Source organism: Vulpes lagopus, chromosome 11 (assembly GCF_018345385.1).
Source record: "Vulpes lagopus strain Blue_001 chromosome 11, ASM1834538v1, whole genome shotgun sequence".
In the NCBI taxonomy this organism is placed as follows: Eukaryota; Metazoa; Chordata; class Mammalia; order Carnivora; family Canidae; genus Vulpes; species Vulpes lagopus.
In genome coordinates, this window is record NC_054834.1 from 55,922,729 (window position 1) to 55,948,422 (window position 25,694).

The window sequence follows — 25,694 nt, forward strand, 5'->3', positions numbered from 1 at the left end:
CAAGACTTCATCTTTCTGATGGCTGAGTCATATTCCATTATAAATATATAAACCACATCCTCTTTATCCCTTCATCTGTCGACGGACATCTGGGTTCTTTCCACAGTTTGGCTTTTGAGGACTTTGCTGCTACACGCATTAGGGTGCAGGTGCCCCCTCAGATCACTACATCAGTATCTTTGGGGTAAATCCCCAGCAGTGCAATTGCTGGGTCGTAGGGTAGCTCTATTTTCAACTCCTTGAGGACGCTCCACACTGTTTCCCGAGTGGCTGCACCAGCTCGCATTCCCACCCGCGGTGCAGGAGGGCTCCCCTTTCTCCACATCCTCGCCAGTATCTGTCATTTCCTGTCTTGTTAATTTTACCCATTCTCATGGTGTGAGGTGGTATCTCTGTGCGGTTTTGATCTGGGTTTTCCTGATGCCGAGTGACGGGGAGCACTTTTTCACGCGTCTGTTGTCCACCTTATGCCTTCTTTGGGAGGCCCGCCCCTCTCGCCCCTTCTATTCCCCGTCCTGTGAGGTGTACAGGCTGGGCTGCAGGGGGTTGGTCCCTGGAGGGGCCACAGTTAAGTCTGGACTCTACACGCTCTGGGACCCCAGCCCAATATTTCAGCAAGGAGCAGATTACAATCCTGTCTTTGTCAAGGAACCCAGGTCTTTAAAAAGAGGAAAGAAAGAAAGAAAGAAAGAAAGAAAGAAAGAAAGAAAGAAAGAAAGAAAGAAAGAAAGAAAGAAAGAAAGAAAGAAAGAAAGAAAGAAGAAAGAAAGAAAGAAAGAAAGAAAGAAAGAAAGAAAGAAAGAAAGAAAGAAAGAAAGATCCATTCACAGCAAAGCATGTCCAAGCCCCCTCTTCATCCCCATTTTAAGGGGATGCATTCATCAGAAAATCCAAAATGACCCAAAGTACAAAGAATCCAGAAATGCTTTAGAATACTGATGTATTTACTCCACCAAAAGAGTAACTGCTAGATGTGGAAAACAGCAGCCCACAGGGGTGCAAGACACAGTGTGATGCAGCCCCTGCTCAACGTTCGGGGTACAAAACACTGGCCAGGCCCCGTATAAAAGCACGGGGTCCCCTTTCCCTCCCGCCTGCGGCTCACAGGTACTGAGAGTCCCCAGTTCGTATCACCCGCTTGGCTTTTCACAGATACATGTCTTATCTTCCCAAAGAGGTCACGGGGGACTTAGGGTTACTTATATGCACCCCCCAACCCTGGGTACACGAGTAGTCTACGGAGCATGACAGTAACTGTAAACTCCGGCCCCACTGACCCGTACCCCGCGGCCCCCAGTGCCCACCTCCTGTCTACCCCAGGGAGGCCCGCGGACCCGCTCTGCAGGGAACATGTGCCGCCCGGTCACCCGCCCGCCGCGCAGCCACGACCTGCTGCCACACAGCCCTCAGGAGGGGCAGATGCTAGGCCAGGCCCAGCCCTGCTCGGCCCCGCGCCCTCACCTGTTCCAGGCCGAGTTGGAGCTCAGCTGCAGAGCCTGCCGCGCTGCCTGGAACCGGGGCAGATCGCTGAGGACCGGGGAGCTCATGAAGCGCGGCCTAGGCCTGCGGAAGGAGCCCATCTCGTGGAACTCAGTGGGCGGACCGGGGGCGAAGCCGCGGGTCATAGGTCCGGGTGAGGGGGCGGCTTCTCCTCTGGACCAGAAGGTTCCAAGTGCCCACGGGAAGGGCTGCTCCCAGGGCTGCGTCCTGGCCCTCCGGCTTTCTTAAAACCAAAAATGTAGCCAATACCTGAAAAAGAGAGAGAGAGCAGCTTTTGTTGAAAACTTTAGGGTTGAGCAGATCATTTCTTTTTTTTTTAAAGATATTATTTATTTATTCATGAGAGACACGGAGACAGAGAGAGAGGCAGAGACACAGGCAGAGGGAGAAGCAGGCTCCATGCAGGGAGCCCGATGTGGGACTCGATCCCGGGTCTCCAGGATCACACCCCGGGCCAAAGGCAGCGCTAAACCGCTAAGCCACAGGGGCTGCCCGAGCAGATCATTTCTTACAGGAGGTTGGCTGGGCTTTTCCGGACATACGATCTTAAAGACAACTCCCGGGCACCTGGGTGGCTCAGGCGGGTAAGCACCTGCCTTCGGCTTAGGTCACGATCCCAGGGTCCTGGGGTCAGCCCGGAGCAGGCTCCCCGCTCAGTGGGGGGAGTTTGCTTCTCCTTCCGCCTCTGCCCCCATCATGCACACGTGCACATGCTCTCTCTCTCAAATAACATCTTAAAAAAGAAAAGCAACGCCAGGACCCTGCCATAACTCATACCCTACAAGCTCCCATTTGCACGTTTTTACAGGTCTCCTTTCTGTGGGGACACTGTGCTTACCCCTAAGTGGGAAGGCAGCGAAGAGCGAAGCGCATCCTACAGAGAAGTGATCTCTAAGATCGTGTCCTATAAGCACCAGTTCCTATAAACATCAGTCAAAATCTGGGCCCTGCCTGGTTTCTCTAGACCCTGCAACACTGGGCATTAAGAACCAGCTTTTTTTTTTTTTAATGCCCCAAAAAGAACACAAGAGCTCCTTCTCCCGGCACTACAGGCCTTCCACGTTATGCCCTCAGCGCGCCAGCCCATGTGTCTTACTCGGTGTTTCCCAAAGCATCAATGCCTGTTCACTCAGGCACGTCTCCCCAGCCCTCAGCTGCCGTCCGTTCACTCATTCCACCAGAACACATTTACCGAACGTTCACGATTTATCAACCGCTGGGAGCTGTGGAGCGTCCACAGATTTCTAAGACACAATCCCTGCCCTCGAGAGGCGCAAGGTCTACCGAGAAAGACAACGGTCTGTGGGTTCATACGCACAATAAATCCTCTTTTTCCTGACTTTATTTTTGTGTTTTATAAATGCTAATGCCCGTATAGTTGACACACGGCCTTATAGGAGCTTCGGGTGTACAATAAAGTGATACAACCCTTCCAGGGCTCACCCGGTGCTCATCGTGACGGGGGCTCTCCTTAACCCCCAGCACCTGTCTCCCCATCCCTCCTCCCACGTCTCCCCTGGTCTCTGTCAGGGTGTTCTCCATACGTAAGAGTCCATTTCTTGGTTTGCCCCCCTCTCTCTTTTATTTTTCCTTTGCTCATTCGTTTTGTTTCTTACATTCCACACGTGAGTGAAATCAGGTGGCATTTGTCTCTCTCTGGCTGATTTCACTCAGCCTAATGCTCTCTAGCTCCATCCACATCATTGCAGAGGGCAAGATTTCACTCTTTTTGATGGATGAGTAATATTCCCTTGTCTTAATATATCACGTCTTCTTTATCCATCCATCGGTCGATGGACACTTGGGCCGCTTCCGTAGTTCGGCTAGTGCAAATAACATCGCAATAAACGTGCATGTATCCTTTTGAATTAGTGGGGTTTTTTTGTATTTTTTTGGGGGGGGAGGGTAAACATCCAGTAGTGCAATTTCTGGATCATAGGGTAGGTCTATGTTCGAGCAATAAATACTGATAGCCCACACACCATGCACTGGTCACTCGCTTAGGTATTGGGGACACAGTGGTGGCTCTGGACAACGTGGTCGCTGCCCTGTGGAGCCTACACCGTAGGCATGGTTCCATGCCGCGCTTCTTCCCTCACCCCAGCTTCTGACTGTATTTGCTGCTTCCCTTGCCCAGGATTTCCTTCTTTTTCCTCCCTGCTTATCTAAATCTAACTTACCCTGCAGAGCTGGGTTCAAGGATACTGTCCCCTGAGCAGCTGCCAGGACTTCATGGTTAACTTTGTGGTTAACGGCCATGGCTTTGGGTGAACCCACATTGGAGTCTTAGCCAGGCCCGTCCCCAGCTGTGTGACCTGGGGCACACGAGTCCACAGCTACCAGCAAGTGCCGACCGTGGAGGACCATGGAGGTCGTGTGACGTGCCCAGCAGAACAGCAGGCCGAAAACTCGCCTTCCCCAGCACCTCTGCTCCTTCATTTCAGTCTCCGATTTTTTAAAAAATTTTTTTCATGAGAGACACGGAGAGGGGCAGAGACATAAGCAGACCCCAGGACCCTGAGATCACAACCTGAGCCGAAGGCAGATGCTCCACCCCTCAGCCACCCAGGCACCCCCAGTCTCAGATTGATTCTCCAGGGAACCTAGAGTCCACGTTAAAGTGAGTTTGGGAGCTGGGCCAAGCGAAGGTCAAAAGGAAACAGCACCAAGGCACAGTCACGTTGTTCTCTCAAGGGTTTAGGGTTTAGCCCACACCAGTTCTCATGGCCACCTGTCCCCCCAGCTAATACTGCCCATCCCCAGCCACCAACGCCAAAGGTAAGGGGGGACTCTGGCCACACATGTCAACCTTCAGGTTGGGAGGGGAGCACGTTCTGCACCCCAGCTGTCGTGTCTGCAGGAGGGGGCACAGGGCCACCCCCAATTAAACACGCAGCTCCTGTCGGCAGAGGACGAGGGCCTGGAGACAGACGGGGCTTGGGCCATGCAGACCGCGGGCACACGGACGATGACCTGGGCTGCGATGGAAGGCCGGTGACTGTCTCTTACATTCTTAAAGGACAGCCGACTTGTGTGCCCGTAGAGCCCCCTGCCCCCCACACCTGCCTTTAGGATGAACCAGCGGGGACTAAAACCTATTGACGCGTCCGGCAGACCCATAGAGGCTTGCTCTGCCTCAGAGTAGCCACGACTGCACGAGGGCCCCCGGAATGGGGGGAGGGTCTTTGCAAATCATCGGAGGAGGCAAAGAAGAAGGCCAGCCAGGCGGCCCTGCGGAGCCCTCCCACGGGCTGGCTTTGGGACTTCACCTGCCCCCTAAGGGTCACACAGCGGGAAGAGGATCCATTTCGCTGCCCTTCCCCACGGGGGCCTGCTAAGTGCCATACGTGTGTGTGATCACAGGATGTCAACTCCTTTCCCGAGGACCCGAGACTTAGGTGACGGGAGCCACCTCCCACTCCAGGCAGCAGAGAGGTGAGCTGGCTGGGCTGTCCGGGTGCTCGGCCCCGGCGTCCTGCCCACACATGGGACGGCAACAGGACAGACAGAGCCCCATCCACAGATGAGCCCGGAGGAGCAGAGCAACTCGTCCAGCGTCTCTGAGGGAAGACAGCCGGCACCAGCTAGGACTCAGCATCCCTGACCCTCCTTCTGGAAAGTGCCACGGGCCCACCCTGGCCATCCTGTAAACCCCTTAAACGGGGGCACCAGCGCTTACTCATCTGTACCCCCCAAGCCCCAGCTCACAGCCCAAGGTGCAGATGAAGCCAGGTTGCAAATTGCTGGCTGGTGCCCAGGCTGACCTAATCCTGCAGCCAGCCTCAGCCAGGAGCCAGCAGCTACCAAGCCAGCCGGGAACACCTAGTCGTGAGACTTCCTCGCCAGCTTTAAGCCTCACGCCCCTGAGAGAGATGAACGGATATAAGGAACCCTGAGGCCACACCTGACTGACGGGGGCAAGAGGAGCAGCGTGCAGAAGGGATGAAAGGAGGAAGCGTGGACCTGGTTCCTTACTGGCTGTGTGACCCTGTGTCAGCTGCTTGACCTCTCTGAGCCTTGACATCCTTCTGCAGGAGGTGAGCATGCCCACGGGGACAGCCTCAGCGTTGCAACGAGGATAAAATGAGCACATACCTGAAAGCATTTAGAAAGGACAGGTCGCAGCAAAGAGCAAATGCTACTTAAGTGCAAAATAACTTGGTATGTCTAAATCTCCAAGCAGTGGCAGCAGTGGGACTATAGCAACCCTTGCACTGGCTTCTGGCGACATCTGGATAACACTCGGCTGGCGAAGATTCTAGACCTCCACGCCACCACTGTGCTCTCAGAGTACCTTCCCCCTCGGGCCTCGGGCCTCGGGCCACATAGTTATTTACTGAACCTTCACCTCCATGTGGACCTTCCTCGGGTTCAGAGCCTTTCCAGACATCACCACACTTGTAAATCTTACCCTAAACCTGTAAGGCAGGTCGGGTAGGGATCTCGTCAGATGAGGAAACTGAGGCTATGTGATTTGGCCACAGCTGGGAGGTGTTTGGGGCAGGGAACCGGATCCAGCTGAAAATCTTCCAACCTCGAGCCTGGCCTGCCAGGAAATTCTTCATTTTTAATCCCCGATCTTTAAACATTTTCATTATGCAACATATGTAAAGGCGGTTTTACACGCACATAAACACATCTTAAATTATGATAAACTTCTACCTGCTTAAGAAAGAGGACGTTACCTTGGAAGCCCCTCCCCCTGTGTTCCCATTTTTATGATAACAGCACACCTACTTATTTATGATAAAAAAAAAAAAAAGGTCAACATGCACATAAATCTGTAACAAAGTGAAAAAGGCCTCACTCTGGCCATTTAGTGCCAAGAAGCAATCTGCCCAGAACTTTCTGAGAGGATGGAAATGTTCTAGATCTGTGCTATCCAATGTGGTAGCCACTAGCCATGTGGCTAGCGAGCACTTACAGCATGGCTAAGGCAGCTGAGAAAGTGAATTTAATTTAATTTAATTTAATTTAATTTAATTTAATTTAATTTAATTTAATTTAATTTAATTTAATTTTTAAAGACTTTATTTATTCATGAGAGACACAGAGAGAGAGGCAGAGACACAGGCAGAGGGAGAAGCAGGCTCCCTGCAGGGAGTCCGATGTGGGACTCCATCCTAGGACCCCAGGGTCACACCCTGGGCCGAAGGTGGCGCTAAACCGCTGCGCCACACAGGTGCCCCCAGTGAATTTTATTTTAATGAGATTTTTAACAACACACACGTGTCTGCACAATATTTGAATGAAAATGTTAATCTGTTCTTTCCTATTAACACATTGCGGCTATCTTCCCGTATCACCCTAGAGTGATCTACTTCATTATTTTTACCGGCCCCTTTATTCCATTTAGGGGATACCGTACTTGATGTAACCCGTCCCCAGTGGATGGGTATTCGGGTAGTTTCCAGTTGTTCATTGCTGCAAAGGATGTGCACATGGGCCAGTCTCAGGGACCCTGTGCCTCTAACACCCACTGCCACTACAGCAGAAATAGCGCCCCAGCAGGGGAGTCGGCGGGGGGGGGGGGGGGGTCTCACGCCCGAAGCTCCAAAGGATGAGTGGCCCACAGGTGGCTCTGGAATCAGGCAAAGCCCTGGCATCAGGGCTCGTTCTGCTAGTCACCGACAGTGACAGAAAAACTGGTGACCCAAAGATACAATCCCCTTCTAGTCCCCAGAGCCTGTCGATATCCTGTTAGATGGCCAATGCTGTGACTCCGCTAAGGATCTTGAGAGAGGAGCTCATCCTGGATTTTCCAGGTGGGCCATAAATACCGTCACATGCATCCTTATGACACGAATGCAGAAGACACAGCATCCACCAGCCGCCGCTGGAAGGAGGAGAAGGGGGTCCTCCCGCAGCGCCTCTAGAGGAGGTATCCGGCCCTGTGACACCCCGCTTCTCGGCTCTGCACCTCCGCAACTACGGATGCGTGCAGCCACCAAGCTTGGGGTGCTTTCTCATTGCAGCCACCCGGAATGAACACACTCACCCATGTGGCCGGGGGCCTCTCTGAACCCCAGTCTGGACATCTGTGCAAAGAGGGATGGGAAGAGTGACTCTGGAGAGTTGGGGTGATGAGAGCCTGGCAGGGCTCCAGGACCTGGGCTAGACCCAGGTGCAGCGAAGGGCCCGGGCAAAGGGGCCAGAGCTGGCCCCAGTGCCATCACTCGCCCGTGACCTGGCGGGTGACAGGATCCGCGTGAGGGGACTCGACAGAGGCTTAAAGTCATCCCCGTATACCCAGGAGGTGCTTGATAAACGCTCCCTGTGGCTCCTCTTTATTGTCCCCACTGCTGCAGCTGCATTAGCCCGCTGGGCTGTGCTCACCGGAGCCCATACGCTGCAGGACATGAGCAACAGAAACGACTTGCCTCAGTCCTGGAAGCTCGACGCTCAAGATCAGGGTGTTGGCAGGGCTGGCCCTTGGCTCCCGGTTGGCTCGCTCCCTTCCCTCCGCGTGCGCACTTCCGTCCGGGTGCCCGCCGACTGCATTAGGCCCAGCTGACAGGCCCCTCCTGCCTCAGCACCTCTTCAAAGGCCCTGCGTCCAAATACAGTCACATTGGAAGGTGCTGGGAGCTAGGTTCTGAACAGATGGTGGGGGGGGGGGGGCACAGTTCAGCCACAACCACCGCCACCACCACCATCACAAAACGCTCTTTGCCTAAAGGCTCTCGGTTTGAGAAACCAGTGCTCTGTGCCTATTCTCCTGGGAAGGGCCCATGCGGGTAACACGGAGCAAAAGGTACTTCTAGAATGATCTAAATGGGGGCGCCTGGGGGGCTCATGGGCTGAGCGTCTGCCTTGAGCTCAGGTCATGACCTCGGGGTCCTGGGATCGAGCCCCGCATCGGGAGCCTGCTTCTCCCTGTCTCTGCCTCTCCCCCTGCTTGTGTGCTCGCTCGCTCTCAAAATCTAAAAAACTAAAATAAAATGATCCAAACGGTTAACTTTCGGAGTGCCTCGGTGGCTCCATCGGTTAAGTGCTGGTTGAGCATCTGCCTTCGGCTCAGGTCCTAATCCCGGGGTCCTAGGCTCGGGTCCCACATCGGGCTCCCTGCTCAGCGGGGAGTCTGCTTCTCCCACTCCCTCTGCCCGTCCCCCTCCTCCCCGCTCATGCGCTTGCTCTCTCTCTTGCTCTCCTTATCTCTCTCCTGATCAGTCTCTCAAATACATAAATAAAATATTTTTTAGGAAAAAATAAATGGTCAAGTTTGGGGTGCTTACGTTCAGTTATGTGGAAATCTAGGGTCCTGGCTATAGGAAGGGCCGTGGTGGCCAGAGGGTCATCGGTGTCATCGCTGGCCTTGCTCCCCCAGGCTCACTGCACAGGGGTTTCTTTGAAAACCTCCACGTATAGGATCTAAGAGATGTTTCTTGGAGGAAAAAAAAAATGCAGCGTCTGGCTTTCTCCCCCCAGTGGCCAGGGCCAGGGCCAGGGCCTGGGGAGCAGGGCACACAGGCCTGCGGGCAAAAGAGGGTAGTGCACTTGGTAGGAAATGCAAATAAATTCCACTAAGGCCCTGAAAAGGGAAGTAGGAGCGTGACACAACTTAAAATAAAGAAGTGAGTGGCTTATAATGACTCTGAGGCTTCCAGGAAAAAGCCATCCTGAAGGTAAGTAACAAACACGTCAAAGAAAACTCAGCTCACAATCGGATGTGAACACATGGAGAAGCCAGCTCCCAGGGAACCGCGGAGACAGCCCAATTCACATGCCCCCCACCCCACCCCACCCCGGAGCCCCTGCAGTTGGGAGGCCCTGCCCACAGCCCCGGCCCTGGGACCTGGCCGCAGAGGTGAAGGGCCAGCGTCCTTAAGCACCGTCTGGATGTGGATACTGTCACGGAACCTGACCAACCTGCTCTCTGGCCACCCAGAATCCTCCTTATGGGAACACCCGGCAGGGGAGCGATGGGGCCATGGGTGAGCGCCAGCCGTGAGGCACACACGTCACCTATTCCTCCAGTATTTCCACAATGAATGATGGGGGTGTTGGCCAAAGCCTTTCATAGATTAGGACAGAAAGCATCAGAGTGCCTCACATCCTGGGGACACGTGCATGTGACAAGTGCGCTCACGGGCACAGAGTCTAAATGAACGGCCTACTGCCTACCGTGTGTGACACTCAAAATATTCTGAGTCTCTGTGTGCGTTGCCAGCCCCACCCTACAGAGAAGGAAATGGATGTACCCAATGTTTGCCTTGTCTAAGGTCATACAGCTTATGCCAAGAACCCCACCACTCAGGGGCCTGGGTGCCACCTCCCTTTGCTGCTTCGATGCCTTCGAAGGCTCCCCGCAGCTCTCAAGAATAAATCCCCAAACTCCGTCGTCATCCTGTCACCTCCTGCCACTCTCCACTCCGGCTCGTTGGCCTTCCCTCATGTCCTCCAACACCACCTGTTCTTTCCTGCCCCAGGACCTTCACACATACTATGCCCTCGGTGTGAAATACTGTCCACTTCTCCAGGCTCAAACCCACAGACACTTTTGAAAAAAAATATTTAAGGGCACCTGGGTGGCTCAGGTCATGATCCCGGGGTCCTGGGATCGAGTCCCACATCAGGTTCCCCTCCCTACAGGGAGTCTGCTTCTCCCTCTGGCTATGTTTCTGCCTTTTTCTGTGTCTCTCATGAATAAGTGTTTTAAAAATCTTTTAAGAATTTATTTAAATTCAATTAACATATAGTGTATTATTAGTTTCGGAGGTAGAGGTCAGTGACTCATCAGTCTTCTATAACACGCAGTGTTCATCCCATCACGTGCCCTCCTTAATGCCCATCACCCAGTTACACCGTCCCCCCTCCCCCCCAGCACCCCTCAATGTGTTTCATATGATCAAGACTTTCTTATGGTTTGTGTCCCTCTCTGATTTCACCCTGACCCATAAGACCCTTTATCACCTGTCTTTCACTTGCTCAGAGAACTCTTTCCCCTCACACCCGATTAGGTCACATGACCCCACAGACCACCCTCCTCACCCCCACCCCCTCTGTTGTCTTGTCACCCAATAAAGGACTACAGAATCAGTTCTTACTATTTTTGTGAGGTCCGTGAAGGCAGAGACTATATCTATGCTGTTCCCAGGTGCATAGCACAGTGCAGGAATTTTGCACACACTTAAGGAATGAGCAAGTGACCCGGCCACATGAGAGGCACTACTTCCAGGAGACATAGGAACCACAGGTAACGTGTCAGCTGAGAACACCAGCACCCAAAATTAAAGGCTTTACCTACTGGTATTGAAATCTGACAAACCTAGGATTGAATCCGGCCTCTATGGTGGATTAGTTGGGTGACCTGAGTAAATGACTCAGAGTGTCCTCATCTTCAAATGGCTGGGGTATGCATCTCCACCAGATAACCTAGATCATAGCTCGGGCCCATCCAAGCACCCCCCATCGCCCCAATTATAGCGAGTGTTCATACTTTCATAACACACTGTGTTCTTCACAAAACCCTTGCAGGTTCCAAGAGATGACCCAGGACTAAGGTTTAGGGCAACAGGCGCTCTCGCACGTTGCTGGAAGGAGGGCACTTTGGGGCCAGCGGCAAGGCATGGACATCTGAGATTTGCCACAGGGACAAAGGCTGCACTCTCTGACCTAGCAATTCGACTTCCAGAAGTTTTAGGCATGTCAAGTGACTTACAAAACCTGGAGTTTGACTACCGCCTTCTTTACAACAGCAACAGATTGGAAATAACCTAGATGCCCGGCAACAGAGGACTGGCTATGTAAAACTTGGGTGTCCCACAGGCTGGAGTCCTACGCGGCTCTAAGAAAGGACGGGAAAACTCTTTGTGTCCTGACTGGCACGCCCTCCCATCCAAGTGTGCTAAACACAGAAATCACGCGTGCATTCTGCTACCATCTAAGTGAAATAGATGAAAAAGACCATTTACCTATTTTGTCGCACTGCATAAAGCATCTCCGGAAGGACAAACCAGAAATTGAGAACACCTGTTGCCCTCAAGGAAAAGAGCTGAGTGACAGAGACATGGAAGGCAAGACTTCTCTCTGTAAACCTGTTTGCACCTCTGGATTGAGAAACGTTGAAAACATACGACTTACTCGAACAACAGCGATGCCTCCCCAACCCCCACAAAAGGACAAAACATAAAGGTTACTGATTTGTTCCAAATCACTCAGCGCCTTAGAAGAAGTAAGGATTTGAACTTGGCTTCTGATCCCAAATAAGTGATCTATCAACTAGAGGTCGTTCATTCATTCATTCATTCGACACAGATTTATTTCTTCAGCACTTCTTCTGCAAGAGGAGCTGCCTCGTACAGGGACACACAGGTCAGAAAAACAAAAACAAAAACAAACAAAAGGAAGATTGACTTCTTTCCTTTTTTCCAGATGCATCACATACTTGCCATACTTTGTGGAATGTCACAGAGGGCGGGCTGGACCCGCCCGGGCTAAAGGAGGCGGTCACCACTCAATCCAATCTGGTTTTGCCACCTCAGGACACAGTTCAGCTTCACCAGATCTGAATCTCCCAAGAGATGTCATAAATCCAGATTTTTTTAAAAATGTGAAATCTCGTGATTTATTAGTGTCGGCAACGAGGTCACCAAGCTGACTAGCACCCTAGGCACCTAACATACAGGTTTGGGACCTTCACTGTATTGCATCACTGCCAGGACCACCAGCCTTCTCACACCTTTCTCTGGGGCCTAAATCAGGTGTCACTTGGGCAGTGAGGGCTTGGGCAAGTCACTTCCCTTCCTGAGGTCTGCAGGCTGATGAGTTGGTGAAGAGTCCAGTCTAGCTGGTGGCCAGGAGAACCTCAGTGTCGCCAGCTGTCTGTTCAGCCCCTACCCTGACCGCCCTATAGAGCTGTCCTCTGAGAGCAGCAGATGACCGCCCCCCCCCGCCCCCCCGACGCCACACAAACCCACAACCAGCCTAGTAGGTGTTTCAGGGCCCACCTACCACATCATCTAGTTGACCAGCCTCTTAACTAATCAGCTGTCTCATCTCACTCCTACCCCATCACTGATCCCGCTTTAGAACCGCCAGCATCCCTACGTATTACAGACACACTCATACACACTCCTCACATGGGCCAAGCCAGCAGCGTGCAGGGGACCACTAGGAGAAACACACAGGAAATAGGACCACACTGATCCAACCCGGGAAACTCGATCTGAACCCCACATGCCCCATCCCAGCCCACCAGACGGAAACTGAGTCAGAAGTGGGTATTCAAGCGTGCTGAGACCGCTTTGCAAGTCACCTACCATGACTATCTTATTCTACTTGGCACTGAAAAGTGTACGCTAGCTTTCGTCAGGATGGTGGCAAGCCTCTATTTGCAGATAGCATCTCAGTTCATCTCTGCTCGAACCTAACAAGGCAGGTTTTACGCCTCCCAGGTTGCACATAAAGAAACCAAAGCACGGGGATTAACCTGTCCAAAGGCAGAAGGTTAGTAAGAGGGACAAAGAGTCAGATCCTACCTCATTCCAGGGCCTGAGCTCCTAACTGCTTTGTTTTAAGCAGAGGTGAGAGGTGACCACCGCCCTGGCCTCCCTTCATGCACATCATCAACAGCTTCTTGCAGGGCCCGGGCAGCAAGCACACACTGTCTCTCACTGGAAGGAGGCCCCGTTTTCTCATGGCCCCACCAGCTCGTGAGGTCATCATGTTTGCTCACTTGCTCACTGACTAGCCCTGATGGCATGTAAGCTCACCAAAGGCCAAGACCTGGCCCGCCTCACCACCTGCCATATCCTGCCTCGAGCACACTGCTGGGCATGCACGAGGTAAACATCACACCTGGCCCTCCAGGCCACCCAGCTGGGTGGCCTCCTCTTTTCTGAGGAGCCAGAAAAAATTATCTCCCAGGATGACTGAACTGGGATCTGCCCAAGTAGTACTGTCCATGGGCAGGTGGATCTTGGCCTCGCTGGGCCAGGATTCCGGGGTCTGTGTGCAGGTGAGTGGAGCATCCAGGCCCCGGTCCCTGCAGCAGAGCAGAGCTCTTGTTTTAATTAAGGACCCAACTTTGAAACTCTTAGGGGACAAAAGCCAGCCCGGGGACAGACGCTCCCACAAACAAGAAAATGCAAAGGGTCACATCTGGACGATGGAAGAGGCTCCACAGGAAGAATGAGACAACGTTCTCAAAGCTCTGCTAGAAACCAACGCAGATAGAAGAGTCTTGAGAATGTGATTTTCGGCAACAGTATATATTAGTGCAAACAGGAGGTGAGCTCAAGTGCTCGCCTCTGCTTAGCACTCTCTCCTCAATGCCCACGGGACTCAAGGCCCTGACCATCCCGATCCAGCGAGCAGTAATTACTCCATCAGATCATCTCCATCGGCCTGCAAACCTGGCCTGGCCTGCAAACCACCATATAATCACCAGAAAAAAAAAATCCCCTCCTTTGGTGTAAGTCAAGCAAAACTGTGGGGAGTCACCACATATCTTATTTACTCATCTATGAGCCCCGCTAGAAGGATCGAGTTTCTTGGAGAGCAAATTGCGAGGGTGCGGCCCCCTAAGTGGCATCCAAAGTGGTGGGGCAGGGCCTCCAGATGATAAACCGTAACGTCTAGACAGCAGCGGTAGCTGAGACTGACCATTACGTGAGCAGTTCCACTTCTGACATGTCCCACCTCGGTTTTAGCCTGGTGGGGGACACAGCGCCCCACAGCTACCGTCTCACAGACAATAGGAGTTTTCAGCGTGGTTGGAAATGTGCTCTAGATTAACTTATGCTATCTAGTAAAAATAATAATAAAAATAATAAGCTTCACCCTCCCATGGCAGGAACAGGAGGTGATGCTTTTTCATGAGAAAAATGAGATCAAGGGAAAGGAAACTTCCCTCCGTGTCACGTAGCCAAGTATAAAGAGCGTTGAATAGAGACTCATAAAATTGAAGGGGCTCTCGGGATCTTATCACTTCACGGAGGTCGTGGGGTCACCTCAAGTTCATTCAACAGCCAAACATTAGGAGGTCCAGCGGGTGCCGGGATCTGAGAAGAGGAAGCAGAGAGGGTACAGGAGCATCAACTACCTGCTTCCACAGGCCAGGGTCACGCCACAAACGCTCGGAAGTAATGTTCTGAACGCAAGTTGACAGCTGTAAATGGAGATGGGCGCGGGGACGGAAGCGTAGACCACCTTTTGCAGTTACAAGGCAGAGCTAGTAAGGGGTCCAGTGAAAAACACAGGCTCCTCATTTTCTTGCCAGTGACTCTAAAGATGCTGGAGCCTAGAAAGGAACCGTCGGGAAGGAAACAAGCTCTCAGAGGTAAACGCTTCAGAAGCTCCAGTAGCCTTTCCCATCTGTGATGGACAGGACAGGATGAAAAAAAAATCACATTTCCACAAAGATTTCGTGTGCACCTACTACCCTGAACACAAAGACAGGAAGGCCTGAAGCCAGGAGTGGTAAATTCGATTCTAACAGCACGGTGTTAGAGAATCCAGTCATCTCGGGTTTTGGTTTTTGTTTGTTTGTTTTTTTAAAAAAAGCTGGAAACTTGAGTTAACAAGTCGCCTAATTTTTATATTTTAAGCAGCGGTGGGCCAATCCCATTCTTTTGTAGTTAGGGGAACAGGCCCCAGGGCAACTGAGCTTGCCCCTGGTGGAGTCAAGATCAGGTCCCAGATCTCAGTTCCTTGACCTGCGTGGTCTCCAAGATGCCAGTTAGGACCGACGCATGGACTCTTTCAGCAGCTTCCCCTCTCTGCAAGGTTGATACTAATACCTTTCAGGGTGTCTTGAGAGTCACTGACTGTCCTATTTTTTTTTAAGATTTTATTTATTTATTCCTGAGAGACACAGAAAGAGGCAGAGACACAGGCAGAGGGGGAAGCAGGCTCCATGCAGGGAGCCTGATGGGGGACTCGATCCCAGGACCCCAGGATCACGCCCTGGGCCAAAGGCTCAACCGCAGAGCCACCCGGGCGTCCCAGGAAGCTGACTGTCCTCTTGGTCAAGAATTTTAAAAAATCTTCTCAGGGCACCACCAAGGATTACCTCGTTTACCCACTAATTTGACCTGGGGATACTTCACAGTGAAAGGGGCCACAGGGCTCCACAGCGGGGGACTCCAGCAGCTGGCACGCTGTCGCAGAACTCCCCCAAAGTGATGGCGGCAGTTGACGTGGTCTCCCCCAGAGACACCTGGGGAATGACAGTGAACCAGTTCCAAAGGCGTATGTGGAGTTCGACAGCGAGCATTAATGGGTTTCCACCGAGGATTCCTGCAGCTGAGGGCACGAGCAAGTTGTGACAGGGTCTGAGGCAGCTGAGATCAGAGCAACACACACACACACACACACACACACACATCCCAGCCCTTGCTGGAGTCCCACCCCCAGTCCTTGGGAAGCAGACAGAAACAAATGCTTCTTTCGGGTATCCTTCCAGGCTCACCTTAAGGTGACATATATTCTAGTTCCTGAACGAGGGAGCCCAAGGTGCTCCCTCATCCTAGCATTTGCTAAAAACCAAACAACCCTAACTGCCATCACAGATGCCTTCAACAAAACACAGAACTCAGCCCGTGTCAAAAAAAAAAAAAACAGAAAAAAAGAACCAATCACGCTAGAGGAGGTAAGCGAGAAACGGGGGGCTGCTCCAGGCACCATTTGGCAAGCAGCCAAAGCAAAACCAGAACGCTGATGAATGCATTAGAAAAAATCGTATATTTATACCCCAAAATTGAGGCAAGGGAAAGAGAATGAAAGCCTAGAGGGCTAATACGTGCTTTTAGGTAGCATAGGATCATATGCAAAATAAATTGTACAAACGTGTACGACCGGTTGCCGTGGGCCGTGGACAAAAAAAAAAAAAGGAGGGATTTTTTTGGTGAGTCCTATAACTCTCTGAAACCCTGAAACCTGTGACCTGTGGACACAGGTCATCCATCAGCATGAAGAGGACAAGGCAAGGGAGGCACCATGTCTCAGGGTCATGCGCTTTATGGTTATACCCTTGATGCCTCATTTGCTTTACCCCAGTCCCAGCCCCCAAAAAAGCACACACACCACCCACTTTGATGAAGAACACTCGGATTTTTCACCCAGAGCTCAAGCACAGAGTAAAGGTAGCTGATTTTCATTACAGGCCTATCCTTTTGCTATACAGATAAAGAAAGGGGCAAGCCACACTCCATCCAAAAAGCTTCACGTACGAGTCCCTAAATTTCGTTCCCACAAAGAACCCAGTTCACCGGCTTGCTTTCCCAAGGCTAACAGAGCCTGATGAACCTGGCTGGGAGCTTCTGTTTTTCAACGAAGCCAGTATATAACAACATCATTTATTATCCTGCTACAGAAATGTAATATTTTTAAAAGGTGGGGAGGAAGAGAGCACTCTGTAGACATTTAAAGAATTAAAAAAAAAAAAAAAAAGCCTCCAAAATCCTAGAATATGTGAGAACTAGAACTACCCTGGATAAAAAAAAAAAAAAAAGAAAAAAGAAAAAAAAAAACAAACGTCAGCTTAAATTTAATAGACCGTTTAAATTCCTGGTTGATGGTAATTAGAGAGCAAGCAACATTTCTTTAAACGCTGCTAGACAGAACTTAATCCAATTTAGGTAATCACTAACCTTTGCTGGGTTTTCCCCCCCCTCCCTCTCTCTCCTCTAAATGAAATCCAAGGATTGATCTACAAAGGCCATAAACTGGCAAAGCATAAGAAAAGAATATTTAAAGACAGAGATTGGGTGACTATTACTACAAAAGGCCAAGTCCAATTAAAATGGAAACAGGTCTCAGGAGCTCCCTAATTTAAACCGCCTATAAACTGGGGATTCCAACCGGGCGTCATCACGCACAGCCGAGGCAGGTGGGGGTCCTGCCCCACTTGCCCCCTCTCGGTACCCTGTGAGGCAAGCCAATGACCAGGGCCGGCTTCAGGTGGGAGTGAGAGCCAGCCCCTGCCAGACCGAGGCTAGTAATTCGCTCTATTCAAAGTGTCCGCAGGGCCTCCCTCCTCCTTCTTCCACCTCCTATCCCCTCCTTTTTAGAGCTCCTGCACTGCTCGGGTATCCACTTCCAATCCAGAAGCTTCCATGTAAACCACCAGGACTTCCCTGAGTACTTGGCACTCTGGATTCTTCACGGAAGGCCTTCAACAGATGTCAAAACGTACTAGAAAGAACAAGGGGCTTAAGTTAATGGCTGTTACGTCAGGAGAGGAATCAACCTCTCTGAGCCTCTGTGTGCACATCTTAAAATAGGGAAAAGAATATTTACCCGCTCAGGCTGCCGAGAGGCTCGAGTGACATCACCATGGCTGTACCTGGCTCATAGCAGTCGCCCAAGAAATAAGCCGGCCTGGATGTTTTCACTGCACAAGTTTCCAAGTAAACCCCGGATCCCCAGGCCCTGATAAAAATGTTCATCAACTCAAGGTCACCTCTGATGTCTCATCATTGCTTTGCATCATTTTACACTCCCGACCTCCTTCCTGGCTCCAAAGCAGAATCTCCCTTTGTAAAACACTGCCTTCTGCTGACCAGGCTATCACGCTCTCTGTTCCCAAATTCCTAACCTGGCCCCAAATCCGCGAAATAATTGTACTCTCTATCTTCGGCGACTGAGATACTAATTCACAGTGACTTGTTAACAAATGATATGGTCTATAAGCTGTACTTTCAACATTTGCATAAAGAGAGGCAGTTCTAGGGCACAAACTTTTTTTTTTTTTTTTTGGTTCATTTGAGAGAGAGAGAGAGAGCGCGCGCACATGAGCAGAGGCAGAGGGAGAGGGAGAAGCAGACTCCCTGAGAAGCAGGGAGCCTGATGTGGGGCTTGATCCCAGGACCCGGAGACCATGACCTGAGATGAAGGCAGATGCCCTACTATCTGAGCCACCCAGGTGCCCGAGAACCAACTTTTAATGAGAAACATTAAATAGCAGGGATCTCTCCGAGACGCTCCCACCCTATGTCTCAAATCAACTCTGTAGTGGTCTAGCTCTGCGAAAGTGATTGAAAGGAAAAAAAGGCTGCAATTCAAGAAAGATTTCAGTATACCTGACTGCGTACAAGGGCCCTACAAAAGGAACGACCATAGGAAGCAATGAGGATCGAGAAATCATTAAGACATCCACAAAGTCCTAATAGTTCAATTCTCTATGGATAAAAGGTCGAAATGCTGCACATACACTGTCGATGAGCAAACTTGAAGATGACGACATCTAGGGCTGGACAACCAGCAGGGTATTTTCAGGTGCCCGTGTAACAGCTTTCTAAATACAAGATTAGGGCTTTTTTTCCCCCCTTCAGTAATTGAGTCATTCTGTGGTACTATGTGACTTAGAGAAAAAATAAGAAAGAAGAAGCCACCAAGTTACTCAACGAGAAGATGATCTAATCAACCACCGAGAAACAACAAACTAAAGGGAAGGTGTCCAGTACTGGCCGCCACTGGAGGCCCGGAGTGACAGGCCCAGACCCCATCCTCAGCTCCAGCCCTGCGCGTGTGTGGCTTCAGACACACTCTCAGTGGGCTCACCCCTGTAGGGCTGGGGACCTAACGGTACCCTCCTTCCTCATCACTGTTTTGGTGCAGATGGTATCACCAATGTCTCGGAAGGCAAAGCTGAAGACATAATAATAACTCACGAGGTGCTGGCCCCCACCCCTTCCTCCTTTTTTAAATAAAGGAAACATTTTTATAACGTTCAAATACCAATCGTTATTGAAGTCTCGTGCACCGAGATATACATCCATGAGCCTCTGCATCTGAAAGAAAGGAGGTCTCCTCCTTAAGAAACAAGGGAGTTTTTCTAAAGCCTGGAGAATTAAGGCGGATGGACTAGCTCATTTCTAAGCATCTTTTTTTCTTTCTTTCTTTCTTTCTTTCTTTCTTTCTTTCTTTCTTTCTTTCTTCTTTCTTTCTCTTTCTTTCTTTCTTTTTCTTTCTTTCTTTTTTCTCTCTCTCTGTCTTCTTTCTCTTCCTTTCTTTTTTCCTTCCTTCCCTCCCTTCTTTCTCTTTCTCTCTGTTTTTCTTTTTTTCTTTCTTTCTCCCTCTCTGTCTTCCTTTCCTTCCTTTTCTTTCTTTCTCTCTCATTTTCTCTTTCTCTTTTTCTTTCTTTCTCTTTCTGTTTTCTTTCTTTCCTTTCTCTGTTTTCTTTCTTTTTCTTTTTCTTTCTTTGTCTCTCTTTCCTTCCCTTCCTCCTTTCTCTTTCTTTCTTTCTTTTTCTTTCTCTTTCTCTGTTTTCTTTCTCTCTTCCTTTCTTTCTTTACTTCCTTCCTTCCCTCCCTTCTTTTTCTTTCTTTCTCTCTCTGTTTTCTTTCTTTTTCTTTTTTTTTCTTTCTTTCTCCCTCTCTCTCTTCCTTTCCTTCCTTCCTTTTCTTTCTTTCTCTTTCTCTCTTTTTATTTTTCTTCTTTCTTTCTTTTTCTTTCTTTTCTTTCTCTCTTCCTTTCTTTCCTTCCCTCTCTCCCTCCTTTCTTTCTTTCTCTTTCTTCTTTCTTTCTCTCTGTCTCTCTCTCTCTCTTTCTTTCTTTCCACTATTTCTGGCTCTGGCTGTTTGAAGCATCCATTAAATACCGAAAGGACTGTGGTCAGGGCTCGAAAAACCAAAGACAACCTGTGTGCACTGATGAAGCATCGTTGCCTTCACCTGGTGGTTGCCGAGGGAACGCGCTCTCACCAGCCCCCTCGGTGGGGGGAGCAGCTCGGCCGCAGCCACGCTCCGCAGGGAGGGCGCCCGCTGCACCGCCCGCCGTCCTCCCGGGGACCCCGCCAGGCCCCCAGGCTTCCAGGGAGGCCACCTGAGCATCTGCCAGCTCCGCCTCCCCCTCCGGACCCACCTGCGGCCCCGCGGCGTGCAGAGCGGCGCCTTCCCCCGACGGCGATTTACCGAGCTCGGCGCCCAGCGGGGCAGCCGTGCGGCGCGGGCCACTGTCAGGGTCCCCGGAGGGCGCCCCCCGAGGCCGGTGCTGGGGGCGCGGGGCCTGCTCCACCAGCGCCCGGTGCCCGGGGCGGCGCGCACCCCGCGGGGGCCTCGGAGCGTGCCCGGCCTGCGCGCACCGGCTCCAGGGCGCGCGGCCCGACGCGGGGGGCCGCCCGGGGCCTCGGGCCGCTCTCGGGACCTCCCCGCCTTCCTGCGGACCGACACCTCGCGGCTCCGGGCCCCGGGGGACGAGGCGGCGGCGTGTGACCCGGGGCGGGGGCGGGGGCGGGCGCGGGGGCGACCTCCCGCGGGCCGGGTCCTGCCAGCACAGTCTGCAGGCTCGGCCTCGGGAACGCGGGCGGGGGGCAGGGGCAGGGGCAGGGGCAGGGGCAGGGGCAGGGCGCCCGCAACCCGGGTCGCGGCCGCGGGACGGGAGCGGGGCTCCAGGGCGCCCCCTGCGCGCACAGGCCCCTCCCCGCGTGCGCACGGTGGGCGCGCAGGGGCGAGGGCCTCGCCGGGGCGGGGGTGTCGGGCTGCGCCCCGGGCCGCCGCGCTCCGTGGAGCCGGGGGAGCCCGGGGAGCCCGGGGAGCCCGGGGCAGGCAACGCGGGCGGCAGGGAGGTCGCGCGCCCCAGGTCCCCTGCAGTGCCCCCCCCCCCCCCCCCCGCCGCCGCGGAGAGCCCGGGAGGCAGCCGGAAAACTTTCTTTTTCGACCTGCGGGCACAGCCCGGGTCCCGCGGTCCCGCGGCCGGCGGCATCCCCGGCCCCCGCCCCCCCCCCCGCCCCGGAGGTCGCCGGCCCGTCCGGGATGAGGGTCCCCGCCCGCCGGCCCCATCCGGCCCCATCCGAGCCCGCTGCACCGAGACTCGCCCCCCCCCCCGGGGCTTCCCCTTGCACCGCCCGGGGTCCCGGCGCTGAGTCACCCGAGCTCTCCGGGACCGGCCTCCCCCGCCCGGGACGCCGCGCGCCGGGGAAGTTTCCGGGCTTCCCGGGGAAGTTCTCTCACCCGCAGCGACGAGGGACCGGGGCTCCTCTCCCGCCGCGCGCGGCCCCGCTCGGCCCCGCCCGCCGCGCCCGCCCGCCTCCGCCGGCTCCCGCCGGACTCCCGGACTCCCGGACTCCCGGACTCCCGTCCACCAGCGCCGGCCGCCCGGCTCCCCAGCCCGCCGCTGACACGTTTCCCTCCTCCCCCTCCTCCCCCTCCACCCCCTCCTCCCCCTCCTCCTCTCCTTCTCCCCCTCCTTCCCTCCTCCTCCTCTCCCTCCTCCTTCCCTCCTCCTCTCCTCCTCCTCTCCCTCCTCCTCCTCTCCCTCCTCCTCTCCTCCTCCTCTCCCTCCTCTCCTCCTCCCCTCCTCCTCCTCCTCCTCCTCTCCCTCCTCCTCTCCGTCCTCCTCTCCTCCTCTCCTCCTCCTCTCCTCCTCCTCCTCTCCCTTCTCTCCCTCCTCCTCTCCTCCTCCTCTCTTCCTCCTCTCCCTTCTCCTCTCCCTCCCCCTCTCCCTCTTCCTCCTCCCCCTCTCCCTCCTCCTCCTCCTCCTCCCCTCTTCCTCCTCCTATCCCTCCTCCTCCCACTTTTCCTATCCTGTACTCAGAGCATTCATTTCCCTCCCTCGGCCCCCACCCCACCTCACCCCTCCCCCTCCTCCTCCCCTGCAGCACCTCTCACTCCGCTGGGGAGGGGGGAGGGGGGAGGGGGTGCCAGCACTTTTCATCCAGATCAACAATTTCAGGAAATCCAGCTCTTAACTTGAAAAGCCTGGGAGGATGCAACAGGTCCAGAGACGGAGAGAGAAAGGGAGACAGAGAGAGCGAGCACTCCCAGGAGAGGAGGTTCCCCCAGGAACCCTCCAGCCAGGGACCTGCCCCGCACCACCTACTGGGCCGCCCTACCCCGAAGTCCCCCCAGGGATTGTTCCTCAGGCTCAGGACAGTGCCAGAGAGCCTGGAACTTTCACTGTTGCTTCAAGGAACAGTCCCCAGGCAGATTCCAGGAACAGTTCATTTAAGTCCATTAATGAAAATATAATTCCAGTGAAGTCTCCCTTAGGTTTGCAAAACCCTTTTAAAGCTTCTAAATTCTCTTTCCCGCTGAAGTTTTAGTGAATTGGAGGGTCCCCCAGAGTTGAAACAACAGAAAACCAGTCAATCTCAAAACTAAAAAAATGTAATAATTATTTTTTCTCTTTCTTTCTTTCTTTCTTTCTTTCTTTCTTTCTTTCTTTCTTTCTTTCTTTCTTTCTTTCTTTTTTGTGCAGGTGGTAAGAATTTGAGGCAGCTGCTTTCAGGACTCCCTGGCTTGTATAATTTCACCCTATGGTTGAGCAGGAAATACTTTTAAAATGCTGCCCGCTCAAACATCACACTTAGGCTCTGAAACCACAGTGACATTTGCTGAAAAAAAAAAAAAAAAGAATATGTCTTTTTATGTCAAAACTGAGAAGAAAAAAAATAAGTGTTTATTCTGATCACTGTGACCTTAACAAAACCTAAGTAAGGAAGGCTTGCCGGTCAGGGTGTGCCCAAGGGAGTTCCTTGGGGCCCCGTGAGCCCCACTTGTCCAATGATACTAAAGGAGTCTCAGTACAAACCCCAGGGTGATGAAGAGACTTTGACTCTCACCCCAGACATCACACACACAGGACAGAGCCCCCGCTCCAGCACGCGCCTGGGAGAGGAAAGCGTGAGGGGCTGGGACTTCAGCTGCCTCAAGGCAGCTGTGCTGAGGTCTTAAGAGCGAACGCCTGGCCCCAGAAGGTCAAAGTTTGTATCCCACCTCCTCCTGTTGCTAGCTGCCGGATACTAGCCAAGTTCCTTAGCTGTGCTATGCCTCAATTTACTCCTATGAAAATGGGGATAGAAGTAGTAGTGATCTCGGGGTTGCTATGAGGATGTGATGAATTCATATGGAGAAAGCGCTCAGAGTCTCTGCAGGATTTCAACAGAAATTAAGCCATTATTATTATTATCATCATTATCTCGCAGGTCAGGAAAGTGCAAGGAGAGCTATTTCTACCGGGCCACAGGAAGACGGTCGTTGGGCACACTCATTCTGCCCCGCTAACTCCCTCATCTCCTTCAAAAGGCTTTGTTCAAGGAGGCCTACCTTATTCTGTTTCATGTTATAGCTCACTCCTCCTTCCCAATCCCCCTCACTGGACTCTACTTTTTCTTTTGTCCGTTGTGTCTATCACCTTATAACATGTGACAGAATTTATTTATATTTTTTAAGAAACTGTATCTCACTGGGTGTTATGCTATATGTTCGCAAATTGAACTCCAATAAATTTAAAATTTTAAAAAATTTTAAAAAGAGAGAGAGAAAAAAAGAAAGAAACTATCTCTCTCCCACCACCTCTTACTCCGAGGCCATAACATCAGCTCTATAGGAACACGGGCTTTGGGCAGCCTGGGAGAAGCTTCATGGAGCCTGCTTCTCCCTCTGCCTATGTCTCTGCCTCTCTCTCTTTGTGTGTCTCTCATGAATAAATAAATAAAATCTTAAAAAAAAAAAAAAGGAACACAAATTTGTTCTGCACACTGGTATCATTCAAGATCCTTGGACAGTGCCTGGCATGAAGTGTGTACCCAGTAAATATCATATGAATGGATTCACTCAGCAAATTGATGCTGTGTTGATAAGATGGGTTAGACACTGTGCAGTAAGAAAGAAAGTAATCGGTAGGCTTACCCAAGGATGAAAGAGGCTCCCTCTGGAAGAAGTGTACTCCCTAGTGACGAGAAGTACCCACAATATAGGTGATGCCAGCTTGGCGGGGAAGCCGGAAAAGAGTATTCAAAGACCGGAAGGGAGGTTTAAAGAGGTTAGTCTCTTCTAAACCTAAGAGTTGCAAATTGTGTAACCTGAATTTTCTTAAAATGAGAAGTGGCCAACATTTGGTGTAAATCAGAGCTTCTGTCTAATAACTATTACTATCAATGTCTTATACTTGTCAGCACCCACCTTTTAACCAAAATTCTATCTAAACACCAATGGAACATTGCCTTTTCTGAGGAAACAGAATCTTGCTAGGAGAAACCAATACAGATTATTCTATTTAAATAGAATAATTCATTTGTGGAGATGTAAATTCTAGGTCTTTGGAAGACATCGCACAGCTTGCCGTGGCCACAGCCTCTGGAATGGAAGTTGGCCGAATTAAGGTCTCTGCTGAAAAGGCAGGCCTTAGGCAGCTCCTTTAAGGTCAAGGGAGGTACCTAACCTGAATGCAGCCAAACTCTGTGACAAACTTGTGTGACAAACTCTGGCCCAGAAAAGGTACACTGAGCCAATCAGATTCCATTTCAGGAATGCGAACACACAGAGATGCACAAATGAATGCACATGCACACACACACACATACACACACACACACACACACACACACAGAGCTAGTATCCAGACCAGTAGCTGAGAGGGCATGACTTTACCTAAACCCTAGATTCTAGAAGCTGCATCATCTGTGAACCAGCTAAATGGGTATTAGATGTGCCATAGGCAAGTGGCATCGAGACAGGGAGAAGCAGAGGCCCCCCATGGGCTTCCTTGGGATCAAATCCACCATCCAGTTTCTCCTCATCCGGAGGTGTATTTTTCTTCTTTTCCTTTGTTCTCATAACAATGCTTGTCCACCCCATCTTCATAATTCGTTTCTGTCCCCAAAAGTCTAACCAGACCAAGTTCAGAAAGGGCGATGTGACTTGTCCAGAGTTATACACAAGGTAAAAGAAAGCTAAGGCAGGGTTCCCCGATTCCAATTCAGCCCTCTTGTGCTACACCATAGGATTAACCGTGTCTGCCTCTAAATAATAATTAAAATCACTGGAATTAACAAAATCAGAGCATTTAATGCCTCAAGGATCTGTAGCACACAATGGGTGTAAAATAAATATGTGCTAAGTTGAGCGTTCTAGTTTGGACCTCCTGCCATAATACTTCAATGTCTCAAACAATGTCTTAAAGGCATTCCGATGAAGAAAAGCATCATCGCCTTTCATACGTTTTTCTCTTTTTTACAGATGGAAAAATAGAGGTCCTGAAAATCCAAGATCCTTTGCTAATAATGCCTGGCACAGAGTTTGTGAGGAGCACAGGTTGGTAGGTTGCCCAGGCTTGTGTAGCATTAGAACATACAGTTTTTCAGGTTCTCAGAGCTCTGGCCATAAAATAAGTTAATGTAGTTACTCATGATAAATACCAATCTAGATACAGAACTTGCGTAAGCACTCAGTATACATCCACAGCACCACGCCATCCATAAAAACAGGACCATTTGAGAAATAAGCTCAGCATCTGATCTAACACCAGGAT

General features: G+C 51.7%; 1 protein-coding gene across 6 annotated transcripts in view; it reads right to left on the reverse strand.

Annotated features, from left to right (window-relative positions):
* Positions 1-21,581, reverse strand: part of PRR5L (proline rich 5 like) — a 70,739-nt gene extending 49,158 nt beyond the window's left edge. For 2 of the 6 annotated variants that reach the window (XM_041774143.1, XM_041774137.1), the window contains exons 1-2: positions 21,395-21,581; positions 1,462-1,749 (exon numbers count right to left, since the gene is read on the reverse strand). In XM_041774143.1, the coding sequence (XP_041630077.1) occupies positions 1,462-1,625 (164 nt within the window). In that variant the 5' untranslated portion in view covers positions 1,626-1,749; positions 21,395-21,581. Of the gene's footprint in view, positions 1-1,461; positions 1,750-5,463; positions 6,349-20,306; positions 20,427-21,311 lie in introns of those variants that run through there. The other 4 variants (XM_041774141.1, XM_041774138.1, XM_041774140.1 and 1 more) reach the window with 4 other exon arrangements.
* Between the last annotated feature and the right edge of the window lie 4,113 nt (positions 21,582-25,694).